The sequence below is a fragment of the Labeo rohita genome, chromosome 7, assembly GCF_022985175.1.
Source record: "Labeo rohita strain BAU-BD-2019 chromosome 7, IGBB_LRoh.1.0, whole genome shotgun sequence".
In the NCBI taxonomy this organism is placed as follows: Eukaryota; Metazoa; Chordata; class Actinopteri; order Cypriniformes; family Cyprinidae; genus Labeo; species Labeo rohita.
In genome coordinates this window covers 13,189,867-13,214,612 of record NC_066875.1, presented here as the reverse complement: position 1 = coordinate 13,214,612, position 24,746 = coordinate 13,189,867, and the positions used below count along the sequence as shown (strand labels likewise).

At 40.1% G+C, this 24,746-nt stretch overlaps 1 protein-coding gene across 2 annotated transcripts in view; it reads left to right on the top strand.

Annotated features, from left to right (window-relative positions):
- Positions 1-24,746, top strand: part of LOC127168857 (protein phosphatase 3 catalytic subunit alpha) — a 147,037-nt gene that overhangs the window by 112,543 nt on the left and 9,748 nt on the right. For both annotated transcript variants that reach the window (XM_051115953.1, XM_051115954.1), the window contains exons 9-10: positions 1,828-1,854; positions 23,758-23,842. In XM_051115953.1, coding sequence (XP_050971910.1) covers positions 1,828-1,854; positions 23,758-23,842 — 112 coding nt within the window. The remainder of the gene's footprint in view (positions 1-1,827; positions 1,855-23,757; positions 23,843-24,746) is intronic.

Genomic DNA, 24,746 nt, shown 5'->3' with positions numbered 1-24,746 from the left:
TTACACACATTTTATATTTTAATGCTATTAAAGTGTGCACACTGAGACAAATAAACCGTAGATGTTCATGTTAACAACCTAATGCCTCTGCTCAACAACTGTGCCTTGATCAGTTCAGCATCTCAGGCCGATGATGTAACTTCCAGGAAGGCATGTCCCGGCCTGTTGTACATGCCCCAGTCCTTTGACTCCTCCCCCACGTGAAAACAATGTCAGAAAGTAAAAAACGAAAAGGTGGTTAACTGTAACTTGAGCTCACACTTGTCTCAAATGCAAATTTAAATCAGCATTGCAAATAAATTTGTAGTTGTGGCCATGGAAAATATGTTTTGCAAAATCATTGATTTTGCTCTGTTTCATTTATATTTTGCAATTTTTTTTTATTTTTGTGTGCAAAACTTTTTTTCTCCCAATACTTCATGTGTATTTTGCAATTCTTTATTTTTGTTTGCAAAACTTCTTTTTTTTCTTGCAATACTACATTTTCTTTTGAAGGTCTTTATTTTTGTTTGCAAAAAACTTTTTTTTTCTCAATACTTTCATTTTAGTTCACAAAACTTTATTTTCTTTTACAATACTTAAATTCTTTTGCGAATATATGTAGCATTGAATTGAATCTGTACACATTGGATAAAGTTAATGTCCATGAGTCCATCATCAGGAGAACACTAAACAACCATGGTGTGCATGGCAGAGTTGCAAGGTGAAAGCCACTGCTCTCTAAAAAGAACATTGCTGCCTATCTGCAGTTTGCTAAAGATCATGTAGACAAACCAGAGGGCTATTAGAGAAGTATTTTGTGGATGGATGAGACCATAAATGAGCTTTTTGGTTTAAATGGAAAATGTTATGTTTGGATAAAAGAACATTGATGGAACAAAGAGTTCTCTAAGTTATACCCACAAATTCTAAAGAAAAATGTGAGGACATGTGTCTGTGTACTGGGTCTCAGGAGAAGTGGATCAAGACAACAACCCCAAGCACACAAAAATTCCTACATGTCTTTGTGCAGGACTGATCAACAGTTACAAGAAATGTTTAGCTGCAGTTATTACTGCAAAAGGGGGTCACACCAGATACTGAAAGCAGTATTTCCATACTTTTTCTCAATAAATAAATGACAAAGAAAATATTTTTGTCTCATTTGTTTGATTAGGTTCTCTTTGTCTGCTTTCAGGACTTGTGCAAAAATCTGATTATGTTTTGGGTCATATTTATTTAGAATCTAGAAAATTCTAAATGGTTCAATTAATGTTCAGTTAACATAGTAATCTTTAATAAAATTTGGCTTAAAGCACTTTCCCATTTTCCGTGACCTAATCTATTGCAAGAACTATTCACTCCTTATTACCAATTACCAATTCCATTACTACAAGCTAATAAAACAATAATGGTGTTAATTCCAGTGACAATGAGTGAATCATACAAAATCATTCCAGATAAGCATAAACTGTCAGCTGACAAATACATGATGGGCCAGAAATCTAGGAGTTCAAGCTTTGGTAGAGCACATACTTATAAACACTAACAATCTCATCATGTAATCCATTTAATATTCTTTTTTCCCTTTTTAGTCTCATTACTCTACTTTTTCTCATTTATTTTGTCCATATGTCTCCCTCTCAAATATTACTTCTGTTGCTTTATCTAATGAATTTTTTTTTCTCTTTTTTCAGAGTTCTGTAAGGCATTCCTTCCTTTTTATTTCTTTGATGGATGTGCTTTTTTGCTGTGTTTCTCTCTTTTTCTCTACCTGTAATTCCTCTGCCATCCACTGATCATTCTTCTGTTCTTTTTCTGTTTCTTCTGTGGGTGTATCTTGAGAAGGACAGCTAATTTATGGGCCCAAGAAAGGTATAGCCTCCCACAGTCCAATGCAGTGTGCAGCCATGCCTCTTGTTTGTACTTTTTTCTAGTGGGTTTATTTAGCTAACACCAAAGATTCACTAATGAACTTGCTTACCATATCCATAGTTACTAAATCTTATTTTACATGTATCCTGATCACCATAACTAGATGACTTATTGACATATGAACTTTGATACTTACTGTTCAAAGGCCATTGCTAGTTGTATGTGATTTGCTTGCAGTGTTTGAAAAGTCACAAACTTCATTTACTAAGTTGATGAGTATACCATTTATCAGGCATACCACTAACAGTGTTCTCAAATTACAATATAAAGGCCTTTCCACACTGAGCACAAAAAAGCCAAGTGAATATCGCACATGATGACGTGCTGGAATAAAACAAAAGATTCCTATAGATGCTTCCACATAGAATGTGAACATTCACACACCGAAAAAAGCAAATGTTTTTTTCCAACCAGTCCAACGAATCTTTTCAGATCCCTTTCGAGGGAACATCAAACTGCGTCCTCTAGCAGTTGCTATGGGGAACATCTCCAGCGTGACCCGTGTCTGAAGCATATATTCAAAACTACAACATGTTGGCCAATGACAGCCTATGCTATCCTGCTGGATGATGATGATGATGATGTGGTTTCCCTGACATCATCTGATCCAGCGGCTAGTGCTCTGTTGGGTTCTACTCAGGAAGAGCAGGAGATGTCCGAAAAAGCTGAGGCTGAGCCCTCTCAATCTTCCTGCCCTGCGTATAATAAGTTGCTGAAGGTTATGGAGGTTATGGCTAAGAAGGTGGCGCCATGGGGTCGTCTCAACGAACGCTTTCTCTCTGACCATAATCCCCCAGCGCAAGTGAGTCTTCCATTTCTTCCTGATCTCCATACGGAGATTGAGAAGGTATGGAAAAAGCCATATTCTTCTTGTATCCATAATTTCCAGCATGTTAATTATACAAATATTGAGGGGATGCATGAGTATGACTATGAGAAGATGCCTCCTGTAGAAGAGATGCTGGCTAGCTATCTCTCTATGATTGAGACATCTTCTCTCAAGACTCCCTTCTTGCCATCTATGCCCTCTAGGTTACATCTTACTTAAATGGCAAGGCGTACACAGCAGCAAGTCAAGCTTACCAGGCTGATCTGCTAAAAGACCTGGATAAAGGTCAGGGTCTTTTCCCTGATGAGGTTCCTGATGTGCGCCACACCATAGATCTCACTCTCCGTGCCACTAAGCAGGCTGCCTAAGCATGGCTTTGCTCGTCTATTCTGGATCTGCTTTCGCATACCTCCCGGATGATGTGGCCAGTCATTAGGTCTCTGCGGAAACCTACTGGCCTTCAGGTCCCCATTTCAGCACTGCATCTTAGGACTTGCGGGTCCTTCTTCCAGGTAAGATCTCCGGAAGCTATACTTCACTGGATGCCCCTGGACATCCCTGGCTGGACACCTTGCCTTAGAGGCCACCAGCCTGAGACACTCTACCTATGTCTCCCCTGAGGGGCTTCCTGTTTCAGGCTATCCATGCATTCATTTGAGTGGGGGCCCCCTCTCATGTAGGAACAGAGCGGCTTTCCCCAAGCCTCACACTGCCTTTCAGTGGACTAGTGACTTGCCCTCCATGGAACGGGCTTGAGTACACTGTTTTTCCATCGATGTGTGAATGAAAGGTGTTTCTGTGGAAACCCTTCTGAGTGCTCTGGCTCTGAGGAGCAACAGCTCTCCATGCATGATTGGGCCCTGGTCATTCTTACAGGCTCTGCGGGTCTGGTTAGAATGGGGCCCATGCTTTCTATCAAGATAGAAAGCACGGGACCCCTTTGGGTTGGTAATGGCTAATGGCTAATGCCCCCTCTGAGAATTACTGCTACAGCCCTATGGCAGGGGGTGCTGTTGCACGCTTTGCTGGACTCATCTGCTGAAATATCTGATCCCCTTTGATTGGATCTCATTACCGAGGCCTCTTTGGCAGGGCATGATGGCAGAGGGCTCCATGGCAGAATTATCAGACAACTAGCTGCTTGCTGAGTTGTCTGTTTTGGTTGGGCGTAGCAATGCTCCCCTCACTATGTGGGTTGTCCCTGAGCGTTGCCCCCAACTGGGCATCTGAGGTTCCCCCTCACGGCCTACCCCCTGGAGCCCCGTTAGAGTGCAACCTCAGGCTGTTAGGCCTCTCTCTGAGTCCCTGTTGAGTTGCCCTCCTCACTGGATAAGCTTAGCAGTGCTCCCCTCACCTAGAGGGTTACCTATAAGCACGCCGCTTCTACGCTGAGCATCCAGGCCCTCTTGATAGTTGGGCCTCTGCCCTACAGAGTCCTGGTCAACAGCTACGCCAGGTCGTTAGGCCTCCCTGGTGAGCTGTCTTTAATCAAGCATGCTTTGCTCCCTTCACTGTAGAGGGTGACTTACAAGCATGCTGCTTCCACAGTCCCACATGGCCACAGCAGCTGCTGTTGCACAAAAAGGATAGAGTGGTGGTGCTGTTTCGAAATAACCAGTGTAAACAAACACAGAAAAAGAGTATTCCAAGAGAGACAAGGATGCATTCTTGTTGTCATTGTATCTGAGGTTATTTCATATGTTCTTAATATAATTTATATTAATTCTCCATTGAATTGTGTTATCTGGAAGAGAGCACTGTCCGTTTTCCTCCACATGTGTGAGTGTTATATGAGTCAGAGCACGTACACTAAAAAAGACGCAGCTCATGGTCTTTTATAACTGTATAAGCAGTGTGGCATTATTAAACATACAAAGACTGCATGTCTGCCTACTATAGAATCAAAATCAACTGCAGATCACAATCAGAAGTTATTACAAACACTCGATGATGGTTTAAAGTGGGTTTTAAGCAAATACATGAATAATTATATAAATTTTCAAATGTAACATGCTAATTGTTCTCCTATTTATATTTTAAGATATTTTCTTGTAAGCATTATAGTTAGTTTGTTTCTGACGTAGAACCTTTATTTATTGAAACTTTATTTATCTTAAGCTAATGCTGTATATTGAGCAGCGGACGATGTTAAAACCATATACGAGATACTTATCTAAGGAAAATGTATTGTTGGTCGACATCACCTAGCGTGCAGGCGTGAATTAGCAGAAGGCGAACAGTCGGTTCACACTCTGTGTGAAAGCACCATTCGTCTGCGATTCACCTTGCATTTTTGCATCGCGCTCAGTGTGGAAAGGCCTTAATAGTTTTTAAAGGATTTGTACTAATTAGTATTAAGGAAGCCCTGGATAATTGAGGTGGTCAGACACGGTTTTAAGAGACCTGTACATAAGTTCTCTTATGTTTAAGACTTGCGTGTGCACGAGAAACTATTGCATGTGCACAAGAAACTATTGCATGCACATGAGAAACTATTGCATGCTCGCAAGAATTTTGCGTGCACACTTTCTGCAAGCTCACGTGTTACGGTTTCCGGTTGCATCACTTCTGCCATCTTACAAAGAAGAAAACAAGAGCATTGATGCTCATGAATAAGCCTAAATGAGATCTAGTTTTAAACTTGTCCTTCAATATGAGAACATTGTTTCTGTTCTTGTCTTCCAATATAAAAAAAATCACTGAGTGGCATTAGAACAGCTTTTTCCCTTAGGCTATATTCCACCTAAACAATACATAATATCTCAGGACTATACATTAATTACCAGCTTGCATCCGTTGCTTTCATAGTCTGAAGATGTACACTGAAAAGTCATGGTTATTTTATTTCAACGTTTATTTAAGCTTGTTCTTTTTAGTGTTTAGGTAGTTTTTGTGTAACCCAGCTCCTGAGACAGGACAGTCGCAATAACCCGGTAGTAATGAGCGTGGATATTTCGCGTCCTCTTCAAGTGAGAGTAGTTCTCAGTCCTCAGTTCTCATTTCTTTAGCAAAATACAGGTATGTGTATGTTTTAAGTAATATAAAACAGTTTCTTAGCTGTAAATTCGTATCTGTCTTTGTGTTTGTGTGTGTGTGTGTGTGTATATATATATATATATGTATATATATATATATATATATACATATATATATATATATATATATATATATATATGTGTATATATGTGTATATGTGTGTGTGTGTGTATATATATATATATATATATATATATATATATATTAGTGTTGCACAATATACCGGTGCTTAAAAAGTATTGCGATATCCTGCTTTTAAAAACCGTATTTCTGCATGTCTGTGTTAGTGAATGGCGCAGAGCTGTTTTGTTTACTCCACACATACACGTGACGCTCGCGGTGTTTTCAGCCTCTGCCACCTCAATATATGAGTACATAAACACATTCACATAATTTCTAGAACTGCTCTAAGAGTCACTTCATGAGCATTTTACCGTTTCTTTTGAGGAAAACTATTGTCATATAATGAAGACCCTAAAGGTCTTCACAGCAACCTGTCAAAAGTTCGGTTTGACTTGACAGTCAAAAATATATTAATGTATTACTTAATGTAAAGATAGTACTACTACTACTAATAAAAAAAAAATATTATTAAAACAATGTTTAAGGAATATTTACCAGCAAAAATATTTACCAGAATTTATTTCCGAGAAAATTGTAAAAACAAAAAAACAAAACAAAACAAAACAAAAAAAGCCTGTAATGAATTAGTTCTTGATCAAATGTAATTATTCTTTATAAATTCATTAGACATGCTTTTGATTATAAAAATGTAATGAAACGATTAAAGTAGAATCCGGAAAATTAATGGAAAACAGAGATTCACAAACAAAACTGAATTTGAGAAAATAATAAAACGTATTTCAAAGGGCCTTAAAGACATGTAATTTTTGTTAAACTTTTAATAAATTCCTTTCAAATTCTGCAAGTTTCATGATTTCAACTAATTAGACATGCTTTTTGATAAATATTTTTTAATGTAACTATTAAAATAGAGTCTAGAAACATTCAAATGGAAAACAGATTTATAGGGCCCTCTTTATTTCATTTGTGTCTTCTTATTATTAATAACGAAGATAAAATAACAAAAATGACTATGTCATGATATAAATTGTTGTTGTGAAATAAAATTACTATATCATTTTAAGTATCCTTTAAGCCAAAGATATATACATACCTGTAGGCTTGGTAGTTGTTCACCATAATCCTGTATAGTGGCACTAGCATTGATTATTATTATTATTATTATTATTATTATTATTATTAGTAAATATTATTATAATATTTTTAAGGGGGTATGAAATTCTTTGTTTAATAGATAAAATAACTATGATCTCCATTTGGATCATCTATTGTTCAATTACTTTTTCTGTTGTTCTATGTTTTTTTCGTAGTATTGGTTCAGTAGTGGTATCGTGATATTTTAGTCAGGTATCATATCGATGTCATAATTTTGGTATCGTGACAACACTAATATCTATATATATATATATATATATATACAGTGCCTATAGAAAATAATCATACCCTGTGGAAACCTTTACCTTTTGTCACATTACAACCTGGAAAATAAAATACATTAAATCTAACTTTTTGAGCTGCATGTACACATTATAACCCTCATCGTTAAAGTAACAATATTATTTTAAAAAATTCTGTAGGATTATTAAAAATTAATCAGTGAAATGCCTGGTTTGGTAAAGTGATCAGCCCCTTAGAATATACCATTATAAACTTGCTCAGGTGCAAGCAGTCAACTTCCAGATTAGACACCAGGCTAATTGCCCCACCTGACATCAATAGTAGTGTTAAATGCTTCAGAATAAATTAGCTGTTTCTTGAACGGCAAAGAATTCATCATGGTTGGGAAAGTGGTTTCAAAAGACTTCCAGGATAAAGTTGTAGAAAGGCACAAGTTAGGAGAAGGCTACAAAAACATTTTAAAGGTTTTAGCTATTCCTGTGAGTACTGTTCAGAACATCATTTAGAAGTGCAAGCGAATGGCACCTCCAGTACACTGCCCAGATCAGGCTGTTTGTCCAAAGTTGATGGCAAAGCCAGAAGGACATTAATAAGAGAATCTACCAGATGGCCAAAAGCAACTTTGAAGGACTTGCAAGGCTTTATGGCTGGGTTTTTGTCAGTCTGTGCATGTGACAACTATCTCCCAAGCTGGCCTGTATGGCGGAGTGGCACGAAAGAAGCCTTTCCTAAAAAAGTGTCGCACTCAGTCTCGTTTGCACTATGCGAAAACACATTTGGAAAAGTCTGATACCTTCTGGCAAAGATGCTCTGGTCTGATGAGACCAAAATTGACCTTTTTGGACTGAACTCCAAGCGCTATTTTTGGCGAAAAGCAAACACAGAACACCACTCAAAACACACCATACCCACTGTGAAGCATAGTGGTGGAAGCATTATGTTGTGGGAGTGTTTCTCTTCAGATGGGACTGGTCGATTGGTCAGGATTTAAAGGAAAATAGATGCTGCCAAGTAAGTCCAAATTCTAGAAGAAAATCTGTGTCCCATTGCTAGACAGCTGAAGATGGGCAGGTCGTTCACCTTCCAACATGAGAATGACCCTAAACAAACTGCCAAAACAACACATGCCAGGGTCCAGTTTATGGCGGGGGCCCCTTTCTGACTACAATAGTGGACAAAGGTTTGCTACCTTTTGATTGGATCTTGGTGGACTAACATAAGCAAACTGTCCAACGCCATCAGATAAAGATGCCAGGACAATAGCCAGACACCTCTTAGAGGGCAAGAAGAAGACCTTTGGTACAAAGCCCAGGAAGGACAGGACTTCCTATTAGTCAAAGTGCAGTTTCTGCTCTTCACCCATCTACACACAGATCGCTAAGGTCTGGCCTGTGACCATCATAAAAATTCATTAGGATCTCCAAATGCAGCAGCAGTGGGTGAAACAAAGAGAGATCACAAAGATCCACCCAAATCTATTCATAACTATGTTTTCAAACCTTAAAACTGATGCACACTAAATCAAATCAAATCACCTTTATTTATATACCGCCTTTAACAATACAGAATTGGGTCATTCCAGCTGGAATCATCAAATTTTGGAAAAGTTCCCCACCTGACCTCCTCAGATTTGTCTGAAAAAAATCTATGTGATGGGTAATATGCCCAATAGATCATATACAAAATTTCAGATCTCTACTGTGCATACTTTTTTCACAAAAAATCTGTAAAAAAGTTTGTTTTTTACCCCGTTTTGGCATCACTGTCTGAGTGACCATGTTCAGACTGAAATATCTCCAGAACTATTTGTGCCAGGTCCATGAAATTTTCTGGGCTAAGAGTCCTAGTCCAGAACTGCATGAATTACAACTCACAGCATTGTTACTGAATTTACACCTGAATGCTGGCCCTCTACTTTTCTTTGAAACTATTACTTTAAGGGTTTTCAGATGTCCATAGAAACCTCAATTTTCAATGTATAAGCATCAAACTTGGTAAATGGTCTGATATGTACCATGTCTTTCACATCCTTTGATATCAGACAATAGAGTCTGATGGATGTTGAGATATTAAGGTCCAAATATGGAAAAAAACTGATTTACACCAATGTTCAGAGCAATATTTCCCATGAATGACACCAGGTGTGAACATGAAACTTGTTTTTTTGAAAGAGCATGTTGTTATTGATAAAATATAAAAAAATTAGGATGGGGTTTTGCCTCATTTTTCTGTAATGATTTTTTTAAAACTCAGAGTTTCGTCACTGATCCTATTGTTCACTTTTGCTATTCAACTTGGTATGGGCATTTCAACAGAATTTATTAATGTTCCACTTATACAAAAAATACAAAATACAAAAAACGTACTTCCAGACATGAGTCACTTTAATAATGTATACCACCAACACAAATAAATGTGTGACATAACAGTTACTGAAAGTTGTTCATGAAAGTGTCTGAGTCAGTTTCATTTTCATTTATGACATAGCATCGTCCAGTGGAAGTAACTGGCACATCAATTTTCATTATGATAGCCTCTAGCTGGGCCATGGGGATGCCAAAAAAGCACTTGAATGTCTTGCTCTGTGTCAGAGACGTCTCTGATGATACCAACCCACCATTGTCGGTCATACGCACAAGTAACATATTGTCCTGGGGCCATATCTGTGATGTGAAGGCCTTGTTCAACTGGGTCAACCTCAAAGTTGACATGGAATCCTGGTGTTCCTGATACTCGACTGACCTCAAAATTGATCATTGTTGACTGATTGACTGATTGATTGATTGATGCTAGATCTCGGATTTCCCCGAGTCCCGAGCACAATGGAATGCTGCATTATAGCATTAATTTAGGCATATGAGTTCAAAATAGCTGGTACTACAGTAGTTGTGAATGTCACACAACAATGATTTTTTTAAAAATTAATACAGAAAAATAAGGCAAAACCCCATCCCAATTTTTTTTATATTTTATCAATAAGAACATGCTCTTTCAAAAAAAAAGTTTCATGTTCACACCTGGTGTCATTCATGGGAAATATTGCTCTGAACGTTGGTGTAAATAGTTTTTTTCCATTTTTGGACCTTAATATCTCAACATCCATCAGACTCTATTGTCTGATGTCAAAGGATGTGAAAGACATGGTACATATCAGACCATTTACCAAGTTTGATGCTTATACATTGAAGATTGAGGTTTCTATGGACATCTGAAAACCCTTAAAGTAATAGTTTCAAAGAAAAGTAGAGGGCCAGCATTCAGGTGTAAATTCAGTAACAATGCTGTGAGTTGTAATTCATGCAGTTCTGGACTAAGACTCTTAGCCCAGAAAATTTCATGGACCTGGCACAAATAGTTCTGGAGATATTTCAGTCTGAACATGGTCACTCAGACAGTGATGCCAAAACGAGGTAAAAAACAAACTTTTTTACAGATTTTTTGTGAAAAAAGTACGCACAGTAGAGATCTGAAATTTTGTATATGATCTATTGGGCATATTACCCATCACATAGATTTTTTTCAGACAAATCTGAGGAGGTCAGGTGGGGACCATTTGATGATTCCAGCTGGAATGACCCAATTGTGACAAGGCGGCTGTACGGTATTAAATAGGAAATAGTACATCAACAATGCAAAAGGCAACAGTAAACACTCAATTTTCAGGTAAAGGTAGTTAATCAAATACAACAAAATAAAATACAATATTGTGTGAAGATAAAGTGTCCCCAACTAAGCAAGCCAGAGGCGACAGTGGCAAGGAACCAAAAATCCATTGGTGACAAATGGAGAAAAAAACCTTGGGAGAAACCAGGCTCAGTCGGGGGGCCAGTTCTCCTCTGGCCAGACACAGAGGACTCGCCAGGTCCTGTGGTCCTGTGCCGATAGCCATCTAGGTGACGAGGTCTTCACTGGGGATCCGTCTCTGGGGCTCATCTAGTCGATGTGGTCTCCGCTGACATTCAGAGCTGTAGAGGTCATCTCTAGGTGCTGATCCACCGTCTGGGCTGGGTACGGACTGGATCCAGAGGACTGCAATGACCATCTGATGTGGATACGGACTGGATCTGGTGGTTAAGGTGACCTCGGAATAAGAAAGAAACAGACTAATATTAGCGTAGATGCCATTCTTCTGACGATGCACTGAGTACATCGGGTGTTATGGGAAGTGTTCCCGGTTTCTGGTTGACCTAATTAGTGCAGCCTAACAATCCTTTAACGGATTTGAATAAAAGAAATGTGTTAATGTGTTATGTGTAGGCAAGGTTAAAGAGATGGGTCTTTAATCTAGATTTAAACTGGCAGAGTGTAATGAGTGGAACTGCTCCCCAGGAGATCTATAGCGCATCTGATGCGATACTGTAATTGACGGTTGCATGGTGACAATTTTGTCTCTAATAGTATCGATCTTGGAAGTAAAGTAGTTCATAAAGTCATTATTGCTATGCTGATGGGCATAGTCAGTGCCTGTTGGTTCTTTATTTTTTGTTAACTTAGCCACTGTATTGAATAAATACCTAGGGTTATGTTTGTTATCTTCTAAAAGAGTCAAAAAGTAATCAGATCTTGCCGATTTTAATGCTTTCCTATACGATAGGGTACATTCACGCAGAGCAGTACGAAAAACCTCTAATTTTGTTTTCCTCCAGCTGCGCTCCATTTTCCGGGCTGCTCTCTTTAGGGCGCGAGTGTGCTCGTTATACTACGGGGTCGGACTGTTTTCCTACAACACACACAGCTTGTACTTCTTCAGAGAAATAAGTATTCTTAGTGACAGCGATGTGTAGTGCAACATCTTACACAAACACAGGTGTTTATCGTCAAATGAATGCATGCATGACACTTCAGTCTTTTCTCATCATGTTTGGACTTAATGTGTTCGTAACATTGCCAGATGTATTCTGGTTGTGGTTTACAAAGTGAGAAATGCTTTATTGAGACTTTTCTAACTTTGTGTTTGGACTATGCAAATGAGTTCAACAGGAGGATGGAAGGGTGGGCCACACCGTATTCCCCCTCTCTGATGAAACCAGCCGATCACAGCACAGAAATGGAGAAGTGCCAAATTTCAATCTCCTCCTCACCAGAAAGGTATAAAGGTACCCTTCCAAAAGACACTCCTTGTTCTGATTCTCCGGCCTGTTACAAGGAAGGCAGCAACAGACACAACTCTGAGTCTTTCGTCCGGAGAGATTGTAAAAGATAACCATTCTGAGTCTGAGCCCTGCGAGGGTGAGCCAGTAGCAGAAATGCCTATGTTCTGAGTCTCCGGCCTGCAAAGGTGAGACAACAGCAGATCAACCAGTACTGAGCCTGAGTCCCGTAAGGGAGGAGGCAATAACAGCTACACCATTCTGAATCTGCGACCCGTAAGGGTAAGACAACAATAGATACCAATGTAGCATCTGGACCAATCAGACATACATTAATTGTTACATTTAACAAATAGTCTTTAAACCCAACAAGCCAGCTATATGCTGGAGGTCTGGAGACAACCCCCCAAAGCAACTAACACCCCAAAAGGGCTCAGTTGCCAGGACGACCATCTTATAAGAGGTTTTATTGCCTAGAGGAATGAACATTTGCCCATGCTACATTTGCCCATAGGAAAGACACAATGCCTATAGAAATAGACTCTATCCTATTCATTCACAGACAAACCTTTCTTTGACGTTCCTATCACACATAGCCCAGGTCATTGTGTACAGTATTACTGCACTGTATTTTAATTTTGGCTGTTGTATTTGTCTTTCTACTGTTTTATGCATGCGTTATGATAGATGACTAGTCGTATAACCCACCTATGCCATGTTTGGTCTCTTTGAATTCGTATTTTGATGATCTAAAAGATGGTGTAAATTAGGTCTTGATACCTATGCAACATATTAGTGTTTTAAGAAACCTTAGTAGTTTTTGCATCAACACCCAATCAAATTACATATGCAAAATACCATGCTCACAGACAAAGAGTTGTAAACTTTCCCTCCAAAGGTGAGGCTTAAAGGCATCAAACGATTGATCGCCTCGCTCTCTCTTCACTCTCTTCTTCTCCCGATTGCTGCCCATGTAGAGGAACCCACGGGGAGCCTGAGCCGGCACAGGGCATGCCCGGTGGGCCCGAGAGGCCCCAACATACAGAGCTGTGGCTCTTGACCACAAAGAGCCAGACATTTCCACTCAACCCTGGAATTCATCTTCATGACTCGCCTCAGTCAGTGGTTCTTTTAGAACCTAAGAAGATGAGCTAGAACTCTTCAGGACCTCTCCAAGTTGCGCCAGGCCTTGCGGCCTTGTCTTTCCATTCCCCAAAGATCATAGGATTTCAGCTGGGTCCCTCTCAGCTCTTGGTTCTTCTTCAATTTTCACATGGGAAGAAACTCCCAGCCACCATTGAGTCAGAACATCTTTGGAGTTCATCACTCTTCAGACCCGGAAGAACGTGATCACAATTCCAAAACCACTACTGCTCCAAACCATCAAGACTTTCACCCAAGACTGCATTCGGACACTTGTTCAACGACCAAGGCAATGCAAGTATCGTACATTTAACTAAACAAAACAGAGGTTTAGTATAAGCTGTAGACAGCACTGATGGTTTCACTTGGTGGTTAACTGACTCTTTTCATAGCTTCATTTCCTTGTCTCTCTCTAACTGCTTCTCACTGACCCTTCCCCCATGTATGAGTGACTTTGTGTTTGTTTGTTTAGATTAGTTATGTGTTAGTCCTTCGTTAATAAAACTCTTGTGCACAAATGACATGAGTGTTGATGCTGATTCTGCCTTGCAAATTAATGTCCCTTTACGATTCCGATTCAAGCTACATGCTCTAATGCAATGGTACTTTAAGAAAGTTATTTTCTGTGGCCAAGAAAATATCATGTCTTAGATTTGATATAAAAATTATACTGAATGTTCGCTGGGCGAACAGATTAGTTGATGGAAAATTAATTCTGCTACAGTTACTACTGGCAGCTGATATAGATAATTGTAATTAATCATAATTAATTGTAATTATTTATATACATTTCCCTTTGAGCTAAATCGCGACACAAAGTCCGAGTCTCCAGCTTTTGAGGCAGCAACAGATACGACCACATTCTGAACCTCCAGCCTGTGAGGAAAGAGATACTCTCCAGAGATACCTCTAGTGAGGCCACAACAACAGATGCAGTCCTGAGTCTCCCTCTTAGAGAGAAAAAGTGGATTGATCAAGTTCTGAGTCTCTAGCCCAAAGAGGCAGAAGACACACAGACATTTGCAACAAGGTTAAGCTCTGGCGAGCAAACCTTCACTTCAGGGTACTTTTGCTTGCGTGTTCCAAGCTAAGGACCTTCAGGACCTACTCCAGGGCCACATCTGCGTGTTCCAGATCTTAGGACCCTTTGGTGCTTCAGGAGATCAGCATCCTACAGTGCTTCATGTTCAAGGCTGTCGAAATGGATTCGAAATGGAAATGGATATTTTAAGGATGAATCGTGCAGCTCTAATGTAAACACTGCAAAATGTTTTGCGAGGATATCATAACGAGATCTCAAGATATCTGACTGGTGCCACGAGATCTAGTCACATATATACACACACGTCGCCCAATCGACCAATCACTTGTAAGACCTCAAAATGAGTTTTAAATGTCAGAATCGGTAAGAGCTTTATTGACAAGGACAATTCACACAAGGAATTTGTCTTGGTAATAGCATGAAATATAAGGTAATAGAATGAAATATAATAATAAACAGAACAGACAATAAATAAAAAAAAAATAGCTATATGGTAATAAAACTATAGATAAAATAGAATTATGAATGTGCAAATGTTAGGAAGTTATGTACTAAATACAGAGAAAATAGAAAGAATTAGGAATGTGCTATTTTACAGATGAAAAGTTTTGAGAAGTTATGTCAAGTCAAGTCACCTTTATTTATATATCGCTTTTAACAATACAGAATTGTGACAAAGCGGCTGTACAGTATTAAATAGGAAATTGTGCATTAGTAATGCAAAAGGGCAACAGTAAACACTCAATTTTCATTTAAAGGCAGTTTATCATTGAATTCAGTGATGTCATCATCCAGCTCAGTTCAGTTCAAATAGTATGCGATATTGTTTGAAAAATAAGTGTCCCCAACTAAGCAAGCCAGAGGCAACAGCGGCAAGGAACCAAAACACCATCGGTGACAGAATAGAAAAAAAAACCTTGGGAGAAACCAGGCTTAGTTGGGGGGGCCAGTTCTCCTCTGTCCAGACGCAGAGGACTCATCTGGTTCCCGTGGTCCTGTGCTGATGGCCGTCTAGGTGTTGAGGTCTTCACTGGGGATCTGTCCCTGGGGCTCATCTAGTCGATGTGGTCTCCGCTGACTTTCAGGGCTGTAGAGGTCATCTCTAGGTGCTGATCCACCATCTGGGCTGGGTACAGACTGGATCCGGGGGACTGCAGTGACCATCTCATCTGGATACGGACTGGATCTGGTGGTTAGGGTGACCTTATGTACAGATGTACAGTCCTGAGATATTATGGGAAAAAGCTGTTCTTATCCTGTTCAGTGATGATTTATCTGTGTCGGAATGCAAGAACAGAAACAGTGTTTTCGTATTGAAGGACAAGTTTAAAATAGATCTCAGTTAGGCTAAATCATGTGCATACATGCTCTTGTTTTCTTCTTTGTATGATGTCAAAAGTGATGCAACCAGAAACTGTAACATGAGAGCTCACAAAAAGTTTCTGATGCGCACGTGAAAAGCTTCTTGTGAGCATGCAAAACGTTTCTCTTGTGCACACAAAACTTTCTCGTGAGCATGCAATAGTTCCCTTTTAGTCATTCAATTCGACATTGTGTCGAGTGTATGACACTAGGGGTCACTCCTGGGAGCCCAAACACCTCTGACGAGCTTGAGAAAGGCCAATGAAACTGGGTGTGCACAATTTACATAGCCGGCCACGGTGGCCGGCCATATCTTGTTATAAAAAGTCTGCATTGCATCTGCTCATTCGTTCTGTTTTTTGGAGCCAAATTTAGCGTCTTTCCATGAGAAGCAGCGTCATTCACCTATATCTCCTCAATGTTGGCTCTACGACACGGGCAGTGGTTGTGAGAGTACCCCTGGGTGCTTCGACGGCAATCTTTAAGATTGAATTTCCTCGGGCTGTCACCACGCACCTTTGCGAAGATCACAGAAGCTGCCCTTGCACCTCTCAGGGAAGTGAGCATACTCATTTTCAACTATTTTGATGACTGACTGATTCTAGCACACAGGTGTCAAACTCAGTTCCTGGAGGGCTGCAGCCCTGTAGAGTTTATTTTCAACCCTGCTCCAACACACATACCATGTAGTTCAAATAAGCCTAAATGACTTGATTAGCTGGATCAGGTGTGTTTAATTAGGGTTGAATCTAAACTGTGCAGGGCTGTGACCCTCCAGAAACTGGACACCCCTGTTCTAGCACACTCTTGGGAGCTGGTTTGTGCCCACAGGGACATGGTCCTCAACCACCTAGCTCGATTAGGACTTCTGGGCAAATGGGGAAAAGAGCAAACTCTGCAGAGTATCTCTTTTCTCGGTGTGGAGCTGGACTCAGTCATTATGACTGCACGCCTCACACAGGATCGTGCACAGTCGGTGCCTAAGTGCATGAGAGCACTCAAACACAGAGCAAGCAACCAATTAAGATCCACACACGGTTGTATACCAGGCTTATACCTCTTCAAAAATCTTCTTTATTAAATGCTGCATCAGAGGTCATAAAAATATGTGCAAAAATTGCAATAAATGTGCAAAGGTGCAAAACATTTTCGAGACAAAGCTCTTACTCAGTGCCACATGGATTGGCGCACACCTGCACCACATTAATTCAGTATTAACCATGGACATAAGAGGATAAGCGTTACAATACATACAAGTGTTAAGATACTTCCGTTTTGGTCGCTACTGTAGACAATAAATGTTTATACCCAACCTATAAACTTTTATCCCAGTACTTTTATTATTTAAATGTCTGTAACACAGAAATAATGATTATAATGAGGTTGTTTTTGTTGCTCTTTCTGCGTTCACATTTACCCCGACCCTCTGATTCATTAACATGGGCAGCGACAAAACGTGCTTCTCACGCTCCACTGACACTCGCGATGTGAAACAGTCCTAATAGACATAGCTAAATGATTGCCATTCAGGAATAAGATCGCGTGGGTGTTTGAATCAAGATCTCGATATTTTAAGGATGAATCATGCAGCTCTAATGTAAACACTGCAAAATGTTTTTGCGAGGATATTGTAATGAGATTTTGAGAGATCCGACTGGTGCCACGAGATCTCGTCACATATATACACACACATCGCCCTATCGACCAATCACTTGTAAGATCTCAAAATGAGTTTTAAATGTCAGAATCAGAAAGAGCTTTACTGCCAAGGACAATTCACACAAGGAATTTATCTTGGTTATAGAATGAAATATAATAATAAACAGAATAGACAATAAATTATCATAATCATGAACATAATATGCGCGCAGGCACGAAATACACCACATATATATACAATATTTTAAAAGTTTTTCCTTATACATGTATTAATAAATATTTTTAGTAAATATCCTTAATACTTCCATATAGAAAAATCCTCAATATCAAAAAATATATTAGAAGATATATAAATTCATCCAATCATATATATACATGTAATCTTATTAATCCATACAAAAAACATTTCTATCATTTTTACAAAAAACAATTCAAAATCAATTCTTCATTCATACCAAGAGGATATAAAGATCTCAAATCAAATTCCATTTGCTCTTTTTGTAAAAGACAGCGTTCCATGTCACCACCCCTTCGGTGGTGACATTGGTATATATTCTATTACCGTAAAGTCCAAGTCTGATATAGAATGTGATGCTTCGTTAAAGTGACAAGCTACTGGAGACTTTATATCCTTTCTCCTAATGGAGCTCATATGTTCAATTATACGCGTTCTGACCGATGGTTGAGAATCTTCCGTCATATTTAAAGGATACGGGTGATTTTTTTTTTTTTTTTTTTTTTTGAAGCAGTTGAATATACATTTTGAGCAGAATGTGTCTGAATTGTATCTTACAACAATGGACGTTGTTTCGCTATATACTAGTATTCCCCATAGTAAAGGCTTGAAGGCAATAAAGTTTTCCTTGGAGCAAAGGAGTGAGAAATCTCCTCCTTCCGAGTTTGTTTTGGATATGATTTCATTGCTTTTAGAAAAAAAAAAAAAAAAAAAACAGAAACAGTTTTTTGCAGAAACAAGGTGCTGCTATGGGTTCTAAATTTTCACCTGATTATGCATGTTTATGTTGCATGTTATGGGCTACTTAGATAAGAGATACATTTGGAATAATAATCCATTTCTAAGTACACTGTGTTATGGAAAAGATATGTTGATGATGTATTCTGTATCCTTAAGGGTTCTAGAAACATGCTTGATGATTTTGTTTTGCATCTTAACAATATGGTAGATTTGATCAAATTTAATGTAGAAATGGATACCTCTTTGTGTCTTTTCTTGATACTAGGGTTTTTTTTTTTTTAAATCAGGTCCTTGATCATCACACTATATACCAAGCCTACGGATAAAAATAGCATTTTACATGCCACAAGTGCATCCACTGATGCAGCATTTAATAAAGAAGATTTTTGAAGAGATATAAGCCTGGTATACAACCATGTGCGGATCTTAATTGTTTGGTTGCTCCATGTTTATTTGGATCTATGCACCGGACCAACTTGGGTTTAGATTTTGGACATTTGGCGCTGCTCCTTTTCTGTGACTTTGTAGCACTCAAACATAGAACAGCAATTCCTCTAATATATTTTCAGAGGCTCGTGGAACATATGACATCCTCAGTCACGGTGATGCCGCTGGGTCTGATGCACCTGAGACTTCTGCAGCACTGGCTTCATACCCAAGTCCCGAGATGGCCATGGCACCAAGGCACACATTGTGTGAACATCACACCTATGTGTTGCCGTACCTTCAGCCCCTGGGAAGACGTTTCATTTCTATGGGCAGGAGTGCCCTTAGAACAAGTGTAGTTAGTACAGATGCATCGTGATCACGACAGATGCTTCCAGGATGGGCTGAGGCGCCATATGCAGCCTCCGAGGTCTGGACAGGCCCTCAGCTGCATTGGCATATCAGTTGCCTAGAGTTACTGACAGTGTTTCTAGCCTTGAGGAGGTTTCGGCCTCTGATTCAAGGCAATCATATGTTGATCTGTACGGACAACACAACGATTGTAGCGTACATTAACCATCAGGGCAGTGTTCGCTTCTTTTGCATGTCGCAACTTGCCCACCATCTCTTACTTTGGAGCCAACACATAATCAAATCTCTGCGTGCCACTCACATTCTGGGCGAACTTTATCATGTAGCAGATTCTCTTTCACAACAGGTCTCACTCGAGTGGAAGCTCCACCTCAAGACGGTCCAGCTGATTTGGAGTCGATTCAGCCAGGCACAAGTAGATGTGTTTGCCTCATCGGAATCCATTCACTGCCAGTTATGGTACAACCTGACTGAGGCCCCCCTCAGTACAGATGCACTGGCACACAGCTGGCCCAGGGATCTATGCAAGTATGCATTTCCCCCAGTGAGCCTCATTGCACTTGTGCAAAATCAGGGAGGACAGAGAACAGCTCCTGTTGGTAGGACCTGGTTCTCGGAACTCATACTCCTGTCATAGGCTCCTCCTTTGAGGAGGGACCTCCTCTCCCAGGGGAAGGGCACAATCTGGCACCCGCGCCCAGATCTCTGGAACCTCCATCTCTGGTCCCTAGACATGACCAATAGGACTTCAGAGACCTTCCACCCACTGCCTAACACCCTTAGGCAGGCCAGGGCCCCCTCTGCTAGGTGGCTGTATGACCTAAAAATGTTGCATTTTTGTGAATTGGTGTTCTTCCCAAGGGAAAGACCCAAGGAAATGTGGCATCGAATCTGTGCTATCCTTCCTCAAGGGGAGACTTGGATAGGCACCTGTCTTAAGGTGTACATGGCTGAGATTTTCACAAACCATGACATGGTGTAAGGCAGATTGGTGGGGAAGCACGATTTGGTTATTAGATTCCTCAGAGGTGCCTGGATGTTGAACCCTCCCATGCTGCGCTTCATCCCCTCTTGGGATCTGTCTGTGGTCTTTCAGGCTCGACAAAGAGATCCATTTGAGCCCCTTCAGTCAGTCGATCTCAGTGCCCTCTCTATGAAGACGGCCCTCCTGACTGCACTCACCTCTATTTAAAAAAGTGGGAGACCTTTAAGCTCTCTCCGTTAACGATTTGTGCTTCCCTCCCTTTAGAGGTCAGGTGGTGACCTTGCAAGCTATCCCCTTTCAGGAAGGGGACTCCGACCTGTCTCTGTTATGCCCAGTGCATGCCCCGCGCATTTATATAAAATGCACTCAGAGTTTCAGATGTTCTGAAACTTTTTTTTCTTTGTACCCAAAAAGGGTGGTGGACTCAGACTGAACCTAGACCTTTGAATTGGGCCCTTCACAAGCTCCCATTCAAAATGTTAACCCTCGCATGTGTCAGGGATCAGGATTGGTTCATGGCAATAGACCTGAAAGACGCGTACTTCCATGTCTCGATCCTTCCAAGACACAGGCCGTTCCTACGGTTTGCCTTCGAAGGGCTGGCATTCCAGTACAAGGTTCTTCTCTTTGGGCTGTCGCTGTCACATCATGTCTTTATGAAGATCGCAGAGGCTGCTTGTGCCCCTCTGAGGGAAGTGGGCGTATGCATACTCGATGACTGACTTGTTCTAGCACACTCACAGGAGTTGGTTTGTGGCCACAGGGACGTTGTCCTCAACCACCTAGCCCTAGGACTTCGGGTCAACTTGGTAAAGATCAAACTCTCCCCGGTCTCTCTTTTCTTAGTGTGGAACTCAACTCGGCCGCTATGACTGCACGTCTCTCACAGGATCGTACGTGAGAGCACTCAAACACAGAACAGTGGTTCCTCTAAAATATTTTCAGAGGTACCCACCTCTCCCTTTAGAGATCAGGTGGTGACCTTGCAAGCTATCCCCTTTCAGAAAGGGATCCCGACCTGTCTCTATTATGCTCAGTGCGTGCCCTGCACATTTATATCAAATGCACTCTGAGTTTCAGACATTCTGAACAGCTCTTTGTCTGTTTTGGGGGACAGCAGAAAGTAAAGCTGTCTCCAAACAAAGGATCTCCCACTGGATTCTGGATGCGATCCGAATGGCCTACCAGGCTGGAAGTCTACCTTGCCCACTGGGAGTGAGAGCCCACTCAACCAGGCGAGTCGCTGCTTTGGCAGCTTTGGTGAATGGGGCCTCTCTAACAGACATTTGTAGAGCTGCAGGTTGGGCTACACCTAAAACATTCAGTAGATTCTACAATCTGTGAATGGAACCAGTCTCTTCCAGAGTCGTAAACACAAGCTGTACAACTCAGAAAACTGGCACGGTGTAGAGCTTGCTATAGCTCTTCCCTCTAGGGCAATTACGCTTATTCAGTTCAGTAGGTTTCATCAGGTGAACCCTGATGAATCCTTCCATCACTCTAGCACATTACACTTAGCTAAGTTCAGCGGAGGAACTTGCTATTAGAACCCAATACAAGGTAAGTTGCCTCATCTAAACTCTTGTATTGGGTTGGCGCTCCACATCTAATGGCTCCTCATGCGGCCCTATGTGTGTATTTTCCACCTTACATTCCCTAAGATACGGTGTTTCCCTTGAGACAGGCTCTGTCTCTAGGTTCTAAGTTTCAGTAGTCTTTTCTTATGTGGAGCCCACCTCAGAATCCTCCCTATGTAGCACTCCCTCTGTGAGTCCTTAGGTGGTTAATCACATGTTACCTCCCCTTCGGGTAGGATGTGATTTCCATAGTGTCTGTCCCCCTCGGGGGGAACAGTCACTGTCCCAGCGTTCTTCCAAGATTCTTAGCCGTTCTATTACTGTTTTTTACTACAAGAATAGGATCTGACTGAAGGACTTCTGCCTTATGGTGGCTCTCCAGTTGAGAGAGCAGGTCAAGTTCTTGGGTGTTGGAAGGTCACAAAGAGGTGAGGTGCATTTATTCTAACACGTTGGCTTGTTGATATCTGCGCCCCCATTCACTCGTGACACATTCTGGCAATTGTGGCGTTTAATACTCAACACAAAGTTGGAGTGAACGACACAAAGGAAACGTCTCAGTTATGTATGGTATGTATGGTACATTGTGTCCTTCATGCTACAACTCTGGACTGCCTCTGAGTGGGTCGAGACACTTCTTGACTCCTCAGAACAGAGCAAGTGAGCAGATGCCACGCTGGCCTATTTATACCCGGATGCCTGGGGCGTGGCCAGCTATACAAATTCTGCACACCCAATTTCATTAGCCTTTTCTCAATGTTGTCAGAGGTGTTTGGTCGTACACTCGACACGATGTCTCCGTTCCCTTCATCCCTTCAGGGACTGTACACAAACAGCCTAAGATGTCAGTCTGAATGCCACACCTGAAAGTTCATTGCATTGGAAAATTCATAGCATTAAAAAATATATCAAACCAAGTGGCATTTATTTTTATTTTATATAAATTAATAAGATTATTTTTTTTATATACAATTATTATTATTATTATTATTATTAATATTATAAATATTTGTTCTTATAGTATGTTTTTTTTTTCTTTTAGTGAAATGCTCTGTGTTGATGTGGTTAACTACACCTGAGTACACAATTTTTGAGAAACAACTTAATATATCCACTTAAAATCACTTGGCGACCATCTGATTAACAGTAATTATTGTTTTTTTTTTGTTGTTTTTTTTAAATAACAAGTTCTGATAGTTCTGAGTGTTGTGTTATTTCTTTGCAGATGCAGCCTGATTTGATGTGTGTGTGTGTGTGTGTCACAGTCAAATTGTTTTATTAGACACATAAGTGTCCAAATATGTTTTAGGTCAAACACTAAAAAATCTCTGGGCTGCAAACTATTCATAAGCAAGACTTCCTTGTATTGGTATTTACTTATCACAGTGTTGTCTATAATTTTACCTTGAGGAACTAGACAGATTCTCAATTAAAAGCCAAAAATGTTCTCTTTAGCATCTATATAGGATGGCACTATGATTAACCTCAGAATATCCATGACTGAAGGGTCGATAGAAGGCTAAGGAATGCTTAGCATGCATTTCAGTCCTGAGATGTGGAGGTATGGGCCATTGTGAGGGACTGCATTGATCTGTCCTTAGTGTGCTGAGACAGCATGTTGTGCCAATTGAGTTTCCCTTACAGTCAACAGTCTGGGTAATTATACTCCAAAGGAAGTGTTTACGCAGTGTAGAGAGTGAGAATGTAATTACGGCTGGTGAACTTTTAAAGTTGTGAGGTTTGGAGATGAATTTGCCACATTTTAAAGAAGTGGCTCTTCAAACATGTTTGTAAGTGTCATTTTTCTTTTGTATGTTGTGATGTAACACTGACACCCAGATATATGCATGTGTGTGTCACGCAGGTGCCACGGCTTCTGCACGCAAGGAGGTAATCCGAAACAAGATCCGTGCCATTGGAAAGATGGCTAGAGTTTTCTCAGTTCTTCGGTAAGAGAACTTTATGTGTACAGTATATGTGCAAAATGAAAACTAGCCAAGTGCCACATGGAAGTAGAAACATGCTAGATTAGATAGCTACATAGTTTAAACTGAATTATGAGAACAATAGCCTGACTCTTGCTTATGTACGTAAAGTCAAAGATGCAAACCACCTATTAAAGAAAACATGTTACAACTTATACCATCGTAGAAGCCTGGAGTTGCCTTTCTTGTGTCTCTGACAAACAGGTGTAATGAAAATTGCACTGAAAATGATTTGTAAATTAGCTGTTACCTCAACTTATTTTATACAGATTTTACAAATATGTTTGAAGGAGAAGCATAGTATGTTTTTCTATGGTTAAACAACGTTAATAATTATGCAATAATTCTAAAATAGAAATATAGAAAAATTCTGCATATGCATATGGTCGGAACTCATTTAGAAATTAATGACTAAGTATATTTGTATATTTATTGGAGATAAAGGTGGCTTTATTATTATACATTTATCTAGGTTGTTTTTTCCCCAGAATTTCATGTTGTAACACATTGCTTTTAAAAATACATATATATATATATAGATACATAAGCAAGCAAGCAAATAAATAAGCAAGCCACCAAAATAAAAATGAGTAGTGAAAGAACATATAAACATGACATTTTGCCTGGTCCTCACTTTCCGAGACCCATTTAAGGGCCTGTTTGAGGGTCAAGACTTGGTTTTGGGGATCAGGTTATAATTGGGTAAGGTTTAGGGTAAGGGTTTGGGTAAGGCATTTAGTTCTAATGGATGGGGTTAGGGTAAGGAGCTAGAGATTGTTTCAATGTATGTCCTCACAAAGATAGCTATACAGAGTTTTGTGTGTGTGTGTAAAATAAAGAATTTACAGCTGGTAAACAGTCTAAATTC